This window comes from Camelus bactrianus, chromosome 9, assembly GCF_048773025.1.
Source record: "Camelus bactrianus isolate YW-2024 breed Bactrian camel chromosome 9, ASM4877302v1, whole genome shotgun sequence".
Lineage (NCBI taxonomy): Eukaryota > Metazoa > Chordata > Mammalia > Artiodactyla > Camelidae > Camelus > Camelus bactrianus.
In genome coordinates, this window is record NC_133547.1 from 56,097,812 (window position 1) to 56,117,564 (window position 19,753).

Here is a 19,753-nt window from a genome sequence, read left to right on the forward strand (position 1 = left end):
GATGTGGGGTGTGAGAACAAGAATCGATTTCAAGGTTGGGGCCTGAACAACTGAAAAGTAAGAGTTGGCGTTGACTTGAGATGGAAAAAACTGAGAAAGTGCAGGTTGGAAAAGGAAGGTTGAGTGTATGGTTTTGGACGTATTAAATTTGGCATGCCTTTTAGACATCGGGTGGGACTAGTAAGGATGTTGAATAGTGTGAGTCTAGAGTATTCTTGTTATTTTCAGCTCAATTTATCGGATAAGAAGGTGACAAGGGAATGGCTGAGGGCCTGTTACGATGGAGCCCCTGACACCAGGAGGCAGCTGGGGGAACCTTTTTTCCAGCGAGTCACACAACAAAGGACTTGGCTTTTGCACCTCAGCAAAACCTGCTAGCGTCTTGGTTTGAATGGTGCCAGTCTAGTTTCACAGAGCAGGTTTCTACTTCCACAGCTGGTAAAATGATCTAAGCACACGGAACGACCTAACTGGGAACTACTTCAGGGAGTGCTGAGCACATCACTCCTTGCTGCTATTGAAGCATCAGCCCCAAGAGCACTTGGCAGCAGTGGTGAGATGACCAGGTGGTATTTCAGAAGAAACACTTCAGAACTCACATCCTTCAGCAAGGTGGTGTCAACTAAAATGAACACAATCATCACCAAGGGAGAGGGTGTAGGGTCAGGATAAGAGACTGGACTTTAAGGCAACACTAGTGTCAGTGTGGACCCCTGGAAAAGGCAAACAAGGATTAATGAGGTTACTAAAGAGCTGTTTGGTAGGAGGCTGGAGGCAGAAGCCATCTGTCTGGCCTTGAGGCTGGGAATAGAAACTGAAGCAGAAGCAGACAACTAGTCTGTGGGGTATGGCAAGAAAAATGGCAAACAGGATGAAAGCTGGAAGGAAAATAGGATTTTAAAGTCCTCACTACCTCCTTAACCAGTTCTACGCTCACAGTTTGGCTCGACACATCATTCTATTTGAATCTACCTTACCGGGTAGTCAGCTTCCCTGATCCCATTTCACCGGTACCTAAGCACAGCACGGGAAGTCGCTGGACTCTGAGCACTAGCACCAAGACTCCTGGGCCCGCCCACCGAAGGACTGCAAGGACCAGCGTGCACTGCTTGACCCTGGGGGCGGGGCCTGGGAGAGTCGTCTCTTTGTGACGTCATGTCCGCTACGCCGCGCGGGCTCTCCTCGCTCCTGTTGAGGGCGCGCTTCTTGGAGGTGGGAGGAAAGTGTTGGTGAAAGGGTGGGGTCGCGGGGCGGAGGGCGCTCGCTTGAGCGGGGCCTTGGGCCTCCTAGGTGAGATGCCTTCGGTCTGACTCTCCCGAGCCTTTTCTGTGTGAGAAGAGAATGTGAGGGCCGTGCCTTCCCTGCCGCGCATTCCGTGGGAAAATACTGTTGCTTTCATGGAAATGCCAACATCCCCTGCGCGGAGAGCTCCTGCTGCGGGCGAGCGCGTGGCCTCTCGGCATCATCCCAGATAATTCAAAGGGACGCGCGAGCACGTTGTGTCTACTTCGCGGGGTTGGAGTCTCCCATAACCGGCCGAATAGGCCCCATCTCGGGCCCCTGGAGGGTGCTGAGAAGGGGTCCAAAGGGAAGTAGGCTTCCCTTCCAACCCTGCTAAAGCCTTTTCTCGCCTGGCAGCTGATCTGCCTTAACTTTTTTTTTTTTTTTTTTTTAAGGAAGTGGGTTCTTGAGCTTTTCGCAATTGTTAAAATATGCGGTCTTGTGGGCAAAGAGATGCTTGTTAAACTGAACTATTGTTTCATACGAAGAAGTTATTCAAGATCTAGGAGAGAGTGGATTTGAATTTTAGTGTATCCAGTGTAGCAAAATATTCAGCTGCTGGGCACGCTCATCCAGACTCAACTCGGTGAATGAAGCGATGATACAGTTTTGAACTGCTTCATCGTAGAGTCAGCGTTTCTTCTGGCAAGCTCTGTCTTCCTTGGCTATTACGGTTTGTGATATGTGCCTCTGGTTTAATTTCAGTTTGGTGCCAAAGTATCTGCCTTAAAGCATAATGCTTTGTGATTCCCACAGCCCCAAGAAATGAGAGGGAAATCCCTTCCAAACGAATTCTGGATTCTCCCATGCTTTCTTTTGCTCCAGAAGATGAAAGACTTAAGCTGGTTCTCTGACTTTAAAGTCGCAGTTTATGTCAGTTCCTGCCAGATTTCTGTTTAAATCACTATGGTCTGCTTTACCATGACCATTTATTGAAATAACAGGCCCGCACATCAGAACTGTTAAATGATAAACTGAGGCATATTCAAGTTTTTAAGAATTTGAGCAGAAATCAATTCCAGTCAGGCAGTACCAAAGCAGTAGTTAGGAACCCTCTGCAGACTGGAGCCAGGGTAAAGACTGATGTAGAGAAAGTGCAGAAGCAAGAAAGGAAATTACTTGATTGGCTATAGCTTGAATCCTAGCTGGTTGTGGTTGGTTGTCCTTTTCGGTTTTGATTTTGTAACCTTGAGGCATCTACATGCTGAGATCTTGGTTTGTTTAAGTAGGCCACCACAGCATTAGAGACTCATCAATCTGATGACCTTGCTTAATTAATTTAACACAATGCAAGGGGCTCACTGTAGAAAAATCAGTTGTCTACTATATACATTGGGGCTCAATAGATCCTTTTTTTCTTTTTTTAACATGCTTGGCTTTGTGCATCACCATATGATCTCATTTTCTACTAAGAAGCTTTTCATACATTTGCATCCAAATGAGGTCATTGAGTGAGCATGGTTAGAGTCAAGAGTGGGAGAGTTTCTAGCAAAGTAGCCTACGCCTCTTTCAGGTCTGATCCGCTTAATGGTTTCTTATTCATGGTTTTTACATCTCCATTGCATTTCCACTACCTGCCAAAGAGCTCAAAGCAAATCAGTCAGGAAAATCAAATGTTCTTTTTTTGTAATATTAATCTCAGTTGACATTAATTATGCTTAACATTGTACCAGTTGCTTTTTATAAATATTGTTTAAGCCTTACGTTAACGCCAGTGGATTAAATACTACTGCCTCTGTTTTAACAGATGAAAAAACAGACACAGAGAGGTGAAGTGATCTATCCAATAATGCACGGTTAATATATAACAAAAACCAGGATTAGAATCTAGGAAGGGTAACTCCAAAACCCTCACTCTGAGGAGAACACTTGACTGGTGAGAAAACTCTAGGCTCTGTCACTTCCCCTCTGCATCATAAAATATCATAGGAAAAACTAAAATGTTGCCTTCTTGATGGGAGCATCAGTGGAGATTTACTAGAAGGAAGTGAAGAACCAATCAACTGTGAAGGAAAGAAGAGAAAAACAAAACATCTGAAAAAGAGCATAGAAAAGAAGAACCTTTTCCCCAGAAAGATAAACCTTGTATGGGGAGGGTCTGCCCCAAGTAAGCTGAGGTCTGCAGCATTTACTTGCTATTTCCAAATGAAAATTGGAGTAGCAAGGATACTTCCCTCTCATATGCTTTCATTTTGAGTAGTTAAGTTCAGATTCACTAAAATGAACCAGTATTAAATATCCAACTGTTTATTTTTTTAAGAGCAGCTTGAAGAAATAGGGTGTCTTCTGGGGTTATGAGATTTAAGACTTCTTTGATCTTTCATTAAAGGTGAAAAGAGGGCAGAGAAGTATTAGAAGATGACCCATAGAGTTCCAAGCAGAGAAACCTCAGTATAAACGTGCTTGGGCTGCGTTCGAAAGCCTCTTGAAGCACCAGTGCCGAGTTGTAGCATCTTGCATCAGTTCTCCTTTCTGCCCTTCTCATGGTTGTGGGTTTTGATCAGGGTCTCAGCCCCAGCTCGCACCATGTGGACCGCGGATGAGATTGCGCGGCTGTGTTACGAGCACTATGGGAGCAGGCTCCCCAAGCAAGGGAAGCCTGAGGCCAACCGCGAGTGGACGTTGCTCGCATCCGTGGTGAAGATACAACCTGCAGCTAGCCAGGCCTGCGACTTCCCTGATGGTGGAGTGCAAGGTGAGGCCTCTTCTCCCTGGACAGCACCGTCTCCCTGTCACGGATGGTAGAATTACACAGGGCTGTGCAGGGACTGGGGAGGCAGGCAGGGTAGGGGGATGGAGGGGTGAGCCGCAATGTTGGGCATGTTCTGCTGCTCACTGCCAAATAGCGCAGCCATACTTCTGGTGGCGGGAGACGGCCGTGCAGAAACCGCGGGCCTCAGTTTGGGTCAACCTTCTGAAGGAATGTGCAGAGTTATTAAGCCTGAGGACTAGGGACCATTCGGATTCTGAGACCTCACTTAATGGTTTGTTTTTCCCCCTCAGTGACAAAAGAAGTTGTTTCAATGGGAACAGGAACTAAATGCATAGGCCAGTCCAAAATGAGGAAGAGCGGTAAGCCTGGTGGGGTCGAAACAGGGCCTGTTAGGGAGCTTTGGAAACCGGCGTCCATGTTACCTGTTCCTTTCAGAGCAAAGGGGCCATATTCCTGAGGTGGCTGACCTTTGAGTTCCCACTGGCTGTTGCTCCAGGTGGAAGGACAGAACTCATTTAAAGAATGGAAATAAGCTCTGGAAGCAAAAGCCGTGCCAGGAACATCTTTCTGAGTGGGTTGAAAGTTGGCCAGTATTTTCATGCTCCAACCATAAGGTCCCTGGGCTTAGCTATTCCACATCAGATCTGAAGCCCCAGAAAGCAATCCTGAATTAAATGGAGATTTTGGTACCAGAAGGAATATGGAAATCCCTTAGAGCTCTGGCATCTTCACCTTCTGGATCTGCAAATGAATTCCTCCTCCAGCTTGCTTCCCTCATTCTCCTAGCCTTGTCTCCTGAATATGAGGAGACTGTTCCAGGACCACTACTGATTGAATTCAATGGAATTGCATCACCATAAGCACAGGCATGGTACCAGGATATGAAAGATCTGGAACTTTGTCCTTCAGATAAAGATTTCCCTATAAATCAGGAGTTCTCAGCTAGCAGAGATTTTTTTTTTTTTCCACCCCCCCTCCCCAGGAGACAGGCAATGTCTGGAGATATTTTTGGTTTGTCAAAACTAGGGAGAGGGGAGTATGCTACTGGACTTGGTGAGTAGAGGCCAGGAATGCTACTAAACTTCCTGCATCACACAGGACAGACTCCCAACAACAAAGAATTTTCCAGCCTCTAATGTCAGTAGTGCTGAGTTGAGGAAATCCTGCTGTAAATGCTTGGCCATTAATTATTGTGATATTTACTAGCAGAGGTGTCCAGGGCTACATGGCCATCCTGGGTGCTGGGGAAACTGCTGTGTTCTGCTTCTAGGAACCAGGGCCTCTCCAGGTTCCCTATGTCTTCACTAGTGTCCTGTCTCTGCCACAGGAGACATCCTCAATGACAGCCATGCTGAGGTCATTGCCAGAAGGAGTTTCCAAAGGTAAAGCCACATTCTCAAAGAGTCTGATTTAGCCTGGGTGGGAGCCCCAGAATTTGCATTTCTAACAAGCTCCCAGGTAATGCTGATTATGTCAGCCTCTGAACTACACTTTGAATAGCACTGGTCTAGACAGTGGTTCTCATGCTTGAGTGTGCATCGGAATCACCTAGAGACTTTGTTAAAACCCAGATTGCTGGGCCCACCCCCAGAGGTTCTGATTCAGCAGGTCTGGGAGAAGCCTGAGAAGTTGCATTTCTAATAAATTCCAGCTGATGCTGATACTACTAGTTCAAGGACCACATTTTGAGAATCACTGGTCTAGATCATTCTCATAATTCCAAATCGCTTCCAGTCCCATTGGTCTGCAGTATCTCTTTATCTCTTAGTAATCACCTAGCCAGTCTTTCCCTTTACCACAGAGATTGGTTTGTTGTTCTGATAACATCCTGCACCCTATTAGGTACCTTCTCCATCAGCTTCGCTTGGCTGCCACCCTGAAGGAGGATAGCATATTTGTCCCAGGAACTCAGAGAGGACTGTGGAAACTCAGACCAGACCTCTTGTTTGTGTTTTTCTCCAGCCATACACCATGTAAGTAAATTCAAGCCTTTGGATTCATGTTACATTGTCTGCTTCCTTATTGTTGTCTTATCCACAGATATGTTTCTCAAAAAAAAACACTTTGGCAGAAATGTAGCTACAACCAGTGATAGTGCCTTTTTGTGAACAGCCCAGTGTGCCTAGTCGCTTCTCTACCAAGGAAACATGGGGAGAGCTTCACTCATACTATTCAGTTCTCAGTTCCCGATCAGGATTGGGAAGTTTAAAGCTGAAATCCCACAAGGCCTGAAATCAACAATAGGGCTTAGAAATCCAAAGCCCTGAGTACTATAATAATTTATCCCAGAACTCACTTCACTTGTTCATTCATTAAATAGGTATTTTCTACTACTTGTCAGGCAGGTATGACATACTAGGTATGTAGCAGTGAATAAGACTAGTCCCTTACTTACCCTTCAGTGTTTTAGGAAATGCAGACGGTCGTGATTAGTTTAGGTAAATTTTGATGGATTGTAAGGGGATGTTCAGGTGCTGTGGTTGCATTAGGCAAGAAGACCAGACCTGGCCTAGAGGCTCATTTCTGTTCTTTGTTTTTATGTCTTGAAAATGGAGAATAATTTCTACACTTTGTAGACAACAACTCAAGCATGGTCATAAAATTTCCTCACCCTAAAAACTTTGAAATAAGGATGTAAGATTGTCCCCTGAGGATTAAACTTTAAAACTAACACACGCAATTAGAGCAGATAGGTGATCACTCTTAAGAGACAATCACTGAAGATCATAAATCAAAAATAGAATACAGCTTACAAAGAGCAGAAAAAATGACATACAGAAGGAGACAGGGCTCATTCATACTCTATTCTTAGAAGTGTTCTTGGACCAGGGCACCCAAGGACCAAAGGATGTTTCCTGACTCAGTGCTTCTCAAACTGTAATATGTATGTGAATCACCCAAGAATCTTGTTAAAAGGCAGATTCAAATTCAGTAGCTCTAAGGGTAGAGCACTTCTAACCAGTTCCCACATGTTGCCTATGGACCACACTTTGAGTAGCTGGGGCCTGGCTGACCTCAGTGGCAGGTGTAGCCTTCTTGGGGAGAGAGATATATCTGGGCATCACAGCTGGCCTGACCGCTTAGTCAAACTACATCAATCAGTGGCCCATAGGCTGGTCCATGGCCAGATGAAAAGAAGCAGGACTATCCGGTGAGTTTTTCAAAAAGCTAATTTCTTCCATTTAAAGGTTATGAAGTCTATACAGTTTTTTAAAATAATGGTAATTAGAATTTTTAAAGATGTTGCTTGATAGAATAAAAAGTTAACAATGCTATATTGATCTTAAAATCTGGAAATTTTACTGGTCTGGGAAATCAAAATCTGGGACCAATGATCTAACTCCGAGTCATGGGTGATATTTACAGTGTGATGTCCACCCCTGGTTTGTCTGCAGGAAGAAAGAATGCTACCTAGAGAATGTGACTATCCTAGCTCCCTTGGCATTTATTCCCCATTACTAATTGATAAGTTGGTGCCTGGGTTAGCTACTTCAGACTCTTACTTGTGAGTTATATCTGCATGCGTCAGCCTCTTGAGTTCAGGCATCTTTCAAGATCAAGTCTCCAAATCTTTAGTGTGGGAGGTAGGCCCTGGTGAATTCTCCAAAGTCACTGTCACCTTGTGAGGTCTCTGGAAGCCTGCCAGCCAGCCTTTCTGGCAATACTTCCACTTCTGTCTTTCTTGCCTTTCCCACTCTTAGGTTATATAGACCACAGATGTATAATTTACACACTGTAGAAATCACCACACATTAGGTTAGAGTCTGAAGGAGTAGCTCCCTTTTCAAGGGGATGCTGTGATTTTTACTGACCTCTGGTTTTCTTTGATTCTCTGTAAACACAAAGTAGGTCAGAAATCTCTAAACCAGCAGGGAGAAACGTCAGTCTTTACTGTGAGGATATGCACATAAATCGCCAAGATGGGGAAATGGTAAGCATTATTTGCCAAACTTATTTAACCGTGAAATCAACCGTCCACTTTTGTTTCCCATGGCATCTTATGGGATAATATTCCACAAAATGCGATTGGGAAACAGTGCTCATTCTAAACCAGGGGTTCTCAACTGAGGACAGTTTTGCTGCCCAGGGGACATTTGGCAACATCTGCAGACATTTTTGATGGTCAGACTCAGGGGTGCTATTGATATGTAGAGGGTAGAGATCAAGGAGGCTGCTAACCATCCTGTAATATACATGACAGCCCCCGGGCAAAGAATTATCTGGCCCAGAATGTCAGTGTGGAGGTTGAGACACCCTGGTCTAAATTAGTGTTTCCAAAACTTCTTGTGATAAGAATCACCTGGGATCTTTGTTAAACTATTCCATTTTCAAGACTCCTCCCCCTGAGAAATTCTAACTAACTGGGTCTTGGATGGGGTCTTCAGCAAGAGCCCCAGAGGAGTCTTATTAGGGAAGTTTGGTCAAGTGTTCTTACTCATTTGGGAGAATAGAATTAAGCTTTGTTTAAGGCAGTGGTTCTCAAACTTGAACTTGCATTAGAATCATCTAGACAGCTTGTTAAAACAGACTGCTGGGTACCACCTCCAGAGTTTCTGATTCACCAGGTCTACTGTGGTTTCCAAGAATTTGCATTTCTAACAAGTTCCTAAAGGGACTGTGATGTAGCTGGTCTGGGGACCTCACTGAGAACCACTGGTTTAAGGGATTTCTTCTCCTGCAGGTGGGGATGCCTCCATCATTCCAATGCTTGAGTTTGAAGATCAGCCTTGCTGTCCTGTCAGTAGAGATTGGGCTAATAACCCATCAATAGAAGCCAGTGGTGACCTAGAAGCTCCTGAAGGTAAAAGGAAATGTGAAGATCCGGATAGTCCTGTGATCAAAAAGATAAGCCTTGAGCCCGGGACTTCTGACTGTGTGGCTCACCATCGGAGTTTTGGCAATCAGGAAGGTGACTCAAACCCACCAAAAGTCAACAGCTCTAATCTCACTGCAGAGGAACTGGCTACTGTTACTGGAATGGCCCCCGGTGGTGCCAAAGTGGTAGACGTTTATAGAACTGGAGCCAAGTGTGTGCCGGGAGAAGCTGGAGACTCAGGGAAGCCTGGTGCTGCGTATCACCAGGTGGGGCTGCTCCGAGTGAAGCCAGGCCGGGGAGACAGAACTTGCTCCATGTCCTGCAGTGACAAGTTGGCACGGTGGAACGTCCTGGGATGCCAGGGGGCACTGTTGATGCACTTCCTAGAAGAGCCCGTCTACCTGTCAGCTGTGGTCATTGGGAAGTGCCCGTACAGCCAGGAGGCCATGCAGAGAGCACTGACTGGGAGGTAGGAGGGCAGGGAGGGAGGGCTCAGCTGGAATAGTGTTTCAGAGAAGCAGTCTGAGAGTTTGTTCAAAGAGCCTTGGACATACATACATACATACATACAGATGTACAAAGAGTTAGGATTTGTCCTGAGGAAATAATGAAGAAAGTGCTCAAACATTTAACATTGTGTGTTCTCATTGAAAAACAAAACAAAACAAAAGGAAACCACTGAAATGGCCAGCAATAGATTGTGGCTTTTGTTACAACAAATACTGATGAATATTTAACATGGGAAGATGCTCATAGTGTTTAGAGAGCAATTTAGAAGATAAATAGAGTTCATTTTGGTCTTAAAGTATATACACAAGTAGAAAACAAAATTGTAGCTTCGAAGATATACACCAAGGTATTAATATGATAATGATATTATGGGTGGTGTTTTTTTCTTTCTGTTTTCTAATTTTTATGCACTGTACCTATATTGCTATCATAATGTTTAAAAACTCTCAATCATTAGTGTTAATTTTTAAAAAGATAGAAGACAAAGATGACCACTCAAGTGAGGTCTCCCTGAAGAAGGGCAGCCAAACCTGATTAATGCTGTAGTAACTGAGGGCAGGATGGAGTCGTGGCTGGGGAAAGCTGTGAGTCTTTGTCAAATGTACCACCCTGAGGCCAACTCTGGGAAGCAGCCCCAGGATATGACCCATTGATTCTACTGCCAGGTACATGCCTGGGAGAAACAAAGACATACATCCACATAAAACCTTTACAGGGATGTTCATAGCAGCATTAGTCATGATAGCCCCAGAGTGAAACAACCCAAATGTCCACCACCTGGCTAACTAATAAACAAAATGTGGCAGATCCATGCAGTGGAATATTACTCAGCCACAAGAAGGAATGGAGTGCTGATACCTGTCACAACACGGATAAACCCTGAAAAACCTATGCTCAGTGAAATAAGCTACGTTTTGTGTGATTTCATGAAGTGAATTGTACAAAATAGGCAAATCCATAGAGACAGAAAGTAGATTCATGGGTGCCAGGGGCTGGAGAGGGGATGGGAAGTGACTGCCAACATGGGCAGCATTTCTTATTGGGGTGACGAAAATGTTGTAAATGTGGATTGTGGTGATCGTTGCACAATTCTCTGACTCTACTAAAAAAAATGAATTATGCACTTTAAATGGGTGAATTTTATGTTATATAAACTGTATACCAATAAAGAACTTAAGGGGGGAAAAGGCAACCCTAGGCTCTGTACCCAAGATGTTTTCTATGTTTTCTTGATTCTGAGACTTTAAGTTGCTGTCTGTTCAGTTGTAGACCTACTTCATGTTGGCATCTAGTTTGGGTGAAATATTCAAGAGAGGAAAAAAAATAAAGCTTTTATATTAAAGGATCATCTTGGTTTCTGGCTTGTTTGAAGGATTCACTAGGAAGCAGATGCCAACAGGTTAATATTTCTGCTTACGGTTTTCAAATCTTTCAAAGCCAACATCTGGAATGGAGTTTGATGTTACTGAAGTCCTTGAGGAGTGGTGACTCAGTTCCTAGCTGTCACTTCAGAGTGATACAAGGGTTCTTCCTCCAAACATAAGGTTGATATGATCTAGATTCTATTTTGTCACAACCTCCAGTACCATACTCCCCATAAATAAATAAGCAAATAAATAAATCCACACACCTCCTAAGGCCTTTGCCTCCCACCAAAGACATGGGTGGTGATGTGGTCCACAGTCCTAGATACTCTCTTTCTCAAGGAGTGAGCCTAAACTGCGTGCATTTTCCCTCACATTTAGGTGTCAGAACGTCTCGGCTCTACCCAGAGGCTTTGGAGTTCAAGAAGTGAAAATACAGCAGTCAGATTTACTATTTGAACACAGCCGCTATGCATTGCAGGCAAAAAAGGCTGACAGCCCAGGCCGACTTGTTCCTTGTGGGGCAGGTAAGGGATTCAGGTTCCACTTACGCCCCAACCACAGAATGACCTCAGAGGGGCTGTACCCTCCCAGCCTGGGTAGGCAGTTTACCATCCAAGTGGTCAATAGTGTGGGCTCGAGAGACACCCACACTGGGTCAAGTTCATACTGTGTGTGACCCTGGGCAACTTGTCCCCTCTTGGCCTCAGTTTCTTCATCTTCAGAGAAGAGTAGCATTTCTTTATCAGGGTTATTACGAGGAATAAATGAGAAACTCTATTTCATGTGTTTACTGTGTGTTCAGCATATGGTAGACGCTCAGTGGTTGTTGCTATGATGAGGAGGAGGATGCATCAGGAACCGCTTTATACTGCTGTGTTCTGGAGGCCAGGCTTCAGAATGGCAGCCGCTGTCTCTGACGTGCCAGCCAGCTCTCATGGGTCTGCAGTGGTAGGGAAATATGTTTATTAAAACACCTCTGACCTTTACAGAAAACTGAACAGTTTTAACCCCAGAATCTTATCTTTTCACAGCCATCAGCTGGAGTGCAGTTCCTGAGCAGCCGTTGGATGTCACTGCCAATGGCTTTCCACAGGGAACAACAAAGAAAGGAATCGGACGCCTTCAGGCCAGGTACAGCATTTACTTTGTGTTTTCTTCTCATAGTTTTAGCTCTTATGTTTAGGTCTTTGATCCATCTTGAATTAATTTTTTATAAGGTGTGAGGTAGGGACACAACTTCATTCTTTTGCATGTGTCCAGTTGTCTCTACATCATTTGTTGGAAAGACTATTCTTTTCCCTTGAAGATTTTGAAAAGAACACTTTCTTGGGCTTTGTTACTAGAGATTCTGGTTTAGTAAATAAAGGTTGGAACCCTAGAATTATTTATGAAGCTGCATAGTGATTAGACTGGCAAGAAGGGTGCCATAAAAACAAGACTTTGCATCCACAAATTGGCTTTTAGTGAAATGTGGGGCCTGTGGTCTACTGGATGTGAGACTTGGGATTCCTCATTGTGTGTTTGGAGGTTCATCTGCCTTACTGATTCCTCCTTCGCTTATTGTTCGTCTTGCCCACTCTACTTTTCCCTCCCAATGAGGCGTGGGGGTCTGCAATAGCCTGAGGGTGGTCGGGTTGCAGGGGAGTGGCCTCTCCACCAAACACAATTCCTTCTCAGTCTGGATTGAGCTGCCACTGAGTGTATATCGTCTTTAAAGAAATATCTATTCAAGCTTCCACAATTTACAGTAGTTCTTTTCACTCTAAGTGGCTTTTCCATTTCTTTATTATGCTCTTACATAAAAAGTTGTATTGTAATTAAAGTTCACAGGTGGATTTGTTTCTTTTCTTTTTGACATGCTGATTTGCCTGCCTCAACAGAAACAATAACAACTTACATCTTTTTGACTTAAAAAAAAAAAGGTTTTGTTCTTCACAGACACTAACCATGGTTCAAATAGCCAGGATGGCAGACCTGACCTGTCTCTTGGTGGCCTAGGCTGTTGAATTGATTAAAATTTACAAAATTGTTGTGGGCAGAGACTTTTTGGCCAGTGTTTCCCCAAAGGCCTCCTGGGTTTGGGCCACTGTTTGCATCTCTCAGGGGACTAGCTGTTAGCCACAGGGCAGAATGTGTGAGCAGAGCAGTTCATGAGGGACAGGGGCCATGTTTCCTGCTGAGCTCTGCCTCTGCTGTCAGTGACAGGGTAGCAACAACTCATACTGGCCACACCCACCTGACTGTGGTTTTCAGTTTGCTGCTTCACTCAGGTCTAAATTTTCTTCTTTAATTGAATCCATACCCTCTTTTTTTTCTTTAAATTGAAGTATAGTTGATTCACAATGTTGTGTTAGTTTTTGGTATACAGCATAGTTGATTCAGTTATACATATATTTATTATTTTTCATTATAGGTTATTACAAGATACTGAATATAGTTCCCTGTGCTATACAGTAGGACCTTGTTGTTTATCTATTTTGTATATAATAGTCTGTACCTGCTAATCGCAAGCTTCTAGTTTATCCCTGCCACCCTTTTTCCCTTTGGTAACCATCAGTTTGTTTTCTGTGTCTGTGAGTCTGTTTCTGTTTTATAAATAAGTTTGTTTGTATTATTTTTTAGATTCCATATATTAGTGATATCATATGATATTTGTCTTTCTCTGACTTAACTTCGTTTAATAAGGTAATCTCTAGGTCCAACCATGTTGCTGCAAGTGGCATTATTTCATTCTTTTTTATGGCTGAGTAGTAGTCCATTGTATATGTATACCACATCTTCTTTATCCATTCATCTGTCAGTGGACATTTAGGTTGTTTCCTTATCTTGGCTATTATAAATACTGCTACTATGAACACTGGGGTGCATGTATCTTTTCAAATTAGAGTTTTCTCCAGATATATGCCCAGGAGTAGGATTGCTGGATCATATGGTAACTCTATTTTAAGTTTTTGGAGGAACTTTCATACTGTTTTCTACAGTGGCTGTGCCAAACTACATTCCTACCAACAGTGTAGGAGGGTTCCCTTTTCTCCACACCCTCTCCAGCATTTATTGTTTGTGGACTTTTTAATGATGGCCATTCTAACTGGTGTGAAGTGATACCTCATTATAGTTTTGTTTTGCATTTCTCTGATAATTAGCAGTGTTGAGCATCTTTTTGTGTTCCTATTGGGCCCAAAGCAATCTACAGAATTAATGTGATCTCTATCGAATTACCCATGACATTTTTCACAGTACTGGAGCAAATAATCCTAAAATTTATATGGAATCACAAAAGGCTCAGAATTGCCAAAGCAATACTGAGGGAAAAGAACAAAGCTGGAGCCATAGCCCTCTCAGTATTCAGACAATACTATAAAGCTGTAGTAATGAAAGTAGTGTGGTATTGGCATAAAAACAGACATATGGATCAATGGAACAGGACAGAGCTCAGAAATAAACCCACACATTTATGGTCAATTAATCTTTGGCAAAGGAGGCAAGAACATACAGAGAAAAGACAGTCTCTCTCTGGCAAGTGATATTAGGAAAGCTGAACAGCAGCATGTAAATCAATGTAGTTAGAATACTCCCTCACACTATACACAAAAATAAACTCAAAATGACTTAAATATAAGACAGGACCCCCTAAAACGAAGAGAAGAGAACATAGGCAAAACATTCTCTGACATAAATTATAACAGTGTTTTCCTAGGTCAGTCTCCCAAAGCAATAGAAATAAAAGCAAAATTAAAACAAATGGGATCTAATCAAACTTATAAGCTTTTGCACAGCAAAGGAAACCATAAACAAAATGAAAAGACAACCTACGAACTAGGAGGAAATATTTGTAAATGATGCTACTGATGAAGGCTTAATTTCCAAAATATACAAACAGCTCATACAACTCAATAACAGAAAAACAAACAGCCAAGTCAAAAAATGGGCAGAAGATCTAAATAGACATTTCTCCAAAGAAAACATACAGATGGCCAGCCAATAGGCACATGAAAAGCTCTCTGGACCCCAATGTGTTAATAACTATAAAGTGAGGATATTGGTAGCTAATCTGAAGTCTCTGACATGTTGTGAACGTCTCTCCATTTAGAAGGCAGATTCCTTATGGGGAGGAAGTGAATGGTGGGAAGAGCAGAAGCTTTGCAGTTCTGTTACCGAACCAAACTTGGGTCTACTCACCCATGCGCAGTAAAACCAATCAACTGACACGGGGTTATGGTGAAGGAAAGTACAGCATTTATTGCAGGGCACCAAGCAGGGAGAACTTGCGGCTCATGCTTAAAAGACCCAAACTCCCTGATGGCTTTCAGGGAAGGGGTTTTAAAGGCATTGTGAGGGAGGGAGCTACAGAGTATGTGAACAGCTTATGCACAGTTCTTGGATTGGTTGGCATCAAGGTGAAGTTTCAAGCATCATCAACCTTCTGTTTTCAGTTGGTCTAGGGTCTATGTGCTTATGGTGAGCAGTTTTCATCTGGTAGGTATCTACTTCTATAGAAACAATTTAGGAATGTTATCTGTATCTTTCAGCGAACTGGGAATTTGGTGATTCTGCTACATGGTTTATAGTCAAAATTATTGCCCATTTCCTGGCCCAACAGCTATCCTTTGTTTCTACATCTTCACATTTCCTTATCATTCACTCTTGAACCAGCCTTTGGAGATTCAAGGGAGGCCTGGGAGACTAAAGCAAAAGCCTTTTCCTTCAAAGGGCACAGACACAGGAGCTCGTATATGGTTTCAAACCCTCTTTTCTTTGATACTCCTCAGTCTTGTGGGGAACAGGTTCGGGGAAAGAAAGGGAGTAAAGTTTTGGATAGAGAGGTTAATCATAAACTCTGCAGACGAACTCAGTTTCAGCTCAAGAGACTGAAGTTTAATTCCCGGCTCCCTTTCCTCCCAGTTGTAGGAACCTGGGCTAATTACTTTACCTCTCTAAGCCTCCCATTTCCCCAGCAATAAAGCAAGGGTAACTAAGAGTATTTATCACCCAGGAATGTTGTGAGAATTGAATGAGAGGGAGGACCTCTAACAAGGTGCAAGCCTTGCTGTAGACATCTTGTTAAGACAGATTTTTCTCCTTGGTCATCAAATGAAGCTGCATATTATATGTGAAAGGGTCAGAGTTATTTTCATTTTAAAGACCAACAACTGCTAGGGAGAGAATGGGTTTTCTCACTGCTCATTCCGGAGTGCTATCCTCGGACCACCTTTTTTAGAACTATCTGGAATATGAACTCATACTGGGATGTTACCATAGAAGGTATTATTTTATTTAAGTCCTTGCATTTATTACAAACAATGAGATAATAGCAGGAGTCAGATAAAGGACCCTCATTTTCAAGAAGCTTAATTTTACCCTTTGCCCTAAAGTGGCAAATCCTTTTAAATTCTCTTTGCTCTGAAGAAGCAAATTTTCTTTCCATCCCAGATGAGATACCAGAGCATCCTGGAGAGATCATTACATGGCTCATAGGACTACAAAAGAGAAGAGTAAGAGATTTGTGTGTCTCAGTATGTTAGAATAAAGATAGGGCTAGATTGAAATGTGAATATGAATTTTAAAATCTTTAAAAAATTATGTATGTATGTATAGCTTTCCTAGTTCTTTGTTTCACCAACCAGCAGTGTTAACCAAGTCATCAGGAAGAATCTAATATCTAAGAATGTAATCCTCACTACTAAAAGGAACCAGGGCTCATTGGAGCATAGCAGCTAGCATCCATGTTGTATTAGTTCTTGAACGTTGTATTAGTTGTCTGTTACTGTATTACAAATTCCTCTCCCCTCCTCAAAAAAAAAAAAAAAAACTCAACTCAGTGGCTTAATACAACAGTTAACATGTATTATTTCCCACAGTCCCTGTGGGTCAGGAATTTGGGAGGAGCTTAGCTGGATAATTCTGACCCAGGGGCTCATGAGGTTGCAATCCATTATGTCAGTCCTCGAAGGCTTGGCTGGAGCTGGAGGATCCAGTTTCAAAGTGGCTCACTCCTGTGGCTGCCAGGTCAGTGCTGGCTGTTGGCAAGAGGCTTCAGTTCCTCTCAACTTGAATCTCTCCATAAGGCTACAAGTATTTGTCTTCACAACATGGTGGCTCATTCCTCCCCAAAGCAAGCAAGGCAGAGGCCACAGAGCCCTTTCGGACTAGTCTCAGAAGTCACACTCCATCTGCAATCTCCTAATGGTTTTTTGGATCAGCCCTATTCAGTGCATATCCACCCCGTATTCAGGGGATTGCATAGGGCATGAATTCCAGGAGGCAAGAATCACCATCTTGAATGCTGGCTACCACAGATTCCATTTTAAGTAATTTCCTTTTATTTCATTTTCTGGTGACTGCTATTGCAATCAGTTTTTGTTATTTGTTTCTCTCTTGTAATTAATGGTTGTATCTAGCAGCTTAGCTAACTCATTTTAGTCTACTAATGTATCTGGAAATTCTTTTGAAATTTTTTAATGAAAACAATCTTTTGTAAACAGTGTTTCCTTTCCAAACCTTCATTCCTTTTTAAAGTTTTTTTTCTTAACCTACTGTGCTGATCACAACTAACAATAGCACAATCATCTGCAAAGAATGACTTTGGTTTTTGCTTTTCAATCTTTATTCCTTTCATTCCTTGTCTTACTGACCAGACGTTCTGTATAATGTTGGATAAAAGCAATGATACCAAGTATCCTGGTATTATTCCTGATTTTAAGGACATATATTTCCTGTAGATTTTCTTATAGATACTCTTTATGAATTTAAATACTATGTTTTCTAGCACTAGTTTGGTAAAAGATTTTAAATTATTCAATGGATGTTGAATTCTAACAAATACTTTCTTTGTATATATTTTCCTTATAATTTTATTACTGTTCTCCTGTCATCTGTTAATGAGTTCCATTAGTTTTTTGGTTGTAGCTTTTTTTTTAAAAAAAATATATAGCAGCCTTATATTCCTTTGTGCCAGCAGTCACTCTAACGCAGTTAAGGCCCAGAGAGGGTGGCATGTTGGGGCTCAGGGTCCCCCTTTGAACAGTGATTCTTGCAATAGGCTAGGTCCCTGCCAGGTAAGAAAACTTTTTGGTAGACCATACAATTCCCTATTTCGTATATGTCAATGACGGCCCCTGGGTCCGAGTACAGTTTTCAAGGTTGGTTGGAGGGTATGGTATGTAAAGATGAGACTGTATGTTGTTGGCACACATAACACTTCTGCACTTCTTGATCAGCCCACGAATTGTGTATATGCGGGAAGGGAAGGAGGCACATACAGTATAGTCTGTCATGAACGGCCAAAACCAAGAAGGCCCAAGTAGCTGGTAAGGACTTCATACTGACTTTTTTCACTCTTTCAAACTGTGGCCACCGTAAAGCTTGATGTTAGAAGCAAAGGATTCACCTCCAAAGGCTCACAATGCCCAGGGGGAAAGCCTGGAGATTCTTCCTCAGGTGACTTGTCCAGATGGGCTTTATAACCACCGTTCACACAGGGAGCAGCACTCAAGTCTCTGAAACAAAGCCTTCCATTGCTTGTAAGCAGCATTACCCAAGGGGCCAGTGCTCTTGGAAGGAGGTAGCCAGACATGGCTGACAGGCATCCTGGGGATGAAAGTTAGTAATTCCCTCTGTCTTTACCCCATTTTTGCCTCTCACCTCGATAATTCACCGCTGATGACATTTCTTAAAATGAAAATCATTTTTGTGCCTCAACATAATCAGACTCTCAGGTCTAGATTTTTCTTCTTGCCAAGTACAGGTGAAAATGGGGGCTCTGGGACATTCAGACCTAAAAAGATACTATGTGAATGCTTGTACATAGTAAATATTTAATAAATCCTCTTGGTCTTCTTTCTCTAAACAGATCCCGAATCAGCAAAGTAGAACTCTTTAGATCATTCCAGAAGCTGCTGAGCAGTATTTCAGAGGACAAGTGGCCAGACTCCCTCAGGTGATACCATTGACCTATGTTTTTTTACGTTTAGGAAGACTTCTGGTTTAATCCTGGCTTTTGTGTGGTAGAAGGCTTTGGCAGGAGTGGTGGTTCAGTAGGCCAGTGGGTACTTCCTACTGACCACATGCTCTTCAATCCCTGCAGCCCCACCTTTAGGCACAAGTATGATCTCAGGTGTGGAATGTGGGTAGTTTGGTGGTACAGAGTCACAGGAGCCTAAGGGTGGGATTGAGTCTGGCCCATTCCAGGCCCTCCTTTTATTCCACCTCCCAATGGAGAGCATTGTGGAAATGTGAGTGCTTGGGAAGCAATATATTCTGTTAGGAATGTCATTCTCTTCTCTTTTTCCATTGTTCACATCAGTGATTTGGAATTGCAGTTCCATGACTTAAATTACTTTCCACACAGGAATGTAGAGGGCTATAGAGCCACTTCGGGGGTGGGGGGGAGTTCAGACACTAACCCTGGGGTGTTAGTTACCCTCACAGGATAAGGACACAGTCCCCACAAACTGACCTTACTTCAGACACCAGCCACAAGCTGGGGGTGCCCCAAGCCACTCACAGTTCCAACCAACTGACTACAAACTTGGGGGTTCCTACTCCCTGCTCCAGTTCAATAATTTGCTAGAACAACTCACAGAATTCAGGAAAGCACCATCCTTATATTACCTTTTATTTTAAAGGATACAAATCAGGACCAGCTAAAAGAAGGGACACACAGGGCGTGGTCTGAGAGAGTTCCAAACCTGACATTTCGTTGTCCTCAGGATACATCACTCCCAGCACATCTCTGTCTGTCACCAGCCAGGAAGCTGACCAGAACTTTAGTGTCCAGAGCTTTTATTGGGGTTTCATCCATGAGCATGATTGATAGAATCGTTGGCCACATGATGTGATTGAGCTCAATCTCCGCCTTCCGCTTTCCCCACCCCAAACTCTCTATTCTCATGGTTCGGCTTTCTGGCGTGGCCAGTCTACCCTGAAACTGTCTAGGACCCACCATGAGTCACCTCATTAAGCTTAAACTTGGTGTGATCTGAGGGGTTCATCATGAATAACAAAGACGTCCTTATCACTTGGGAAATTCTAAGGATTTGAGGTTCCTGTCCAGGAACTGGCAACAAA

General features: G+C 43.0%; 1 protein-coding gene across 9 annotated transcripts in view; it reads left to right on the top strand.

The window, feature by feature from the left end:
- Positions 1-1,139: 1,139 nt before the first annotated feature.
- Positions 1,140-19,753, top strand: part of ADAT1 (adenosine deaminase tRNA specific 1) — a 34,780-nt gene continuing 16,166 nt past the window's right edge. For 4 of the 9 annotated variants that reach the window (XM_074370402.1, XM_074370407.1, XM_074370406.1 and 1 more), the window contains exons 1-9: positions 1,140-1,212; positions 3,786-3,976; positions 4,285-4,353; positions 5,322-5,376; positions 5,837-5,967; positions 8,676-9,279; positions 11,066-11,211; positions 11,719-11,818; positions 18,537-18,623. In XM_074370402.1, coding sequence (XP_074226503.1) covers positions 3,808-3,976; positions 4,285-4,353; positions 5,322-5,376; positions 5,837-5,967; positions 8,676-9,279; positions 11,066-11,211; positions 11,719-11,818; positions 18,537-18,623 — 1,361 coding nt within the window. In that variant the 5' untranslated portion in view covers positions 1,140-1,212; positions 3,786-3,807. The other 5 variants (XM_074370404.1, XM_074370403.1, XM_074370405.1 and 2 more) reach the window with 5 other exon arrangements.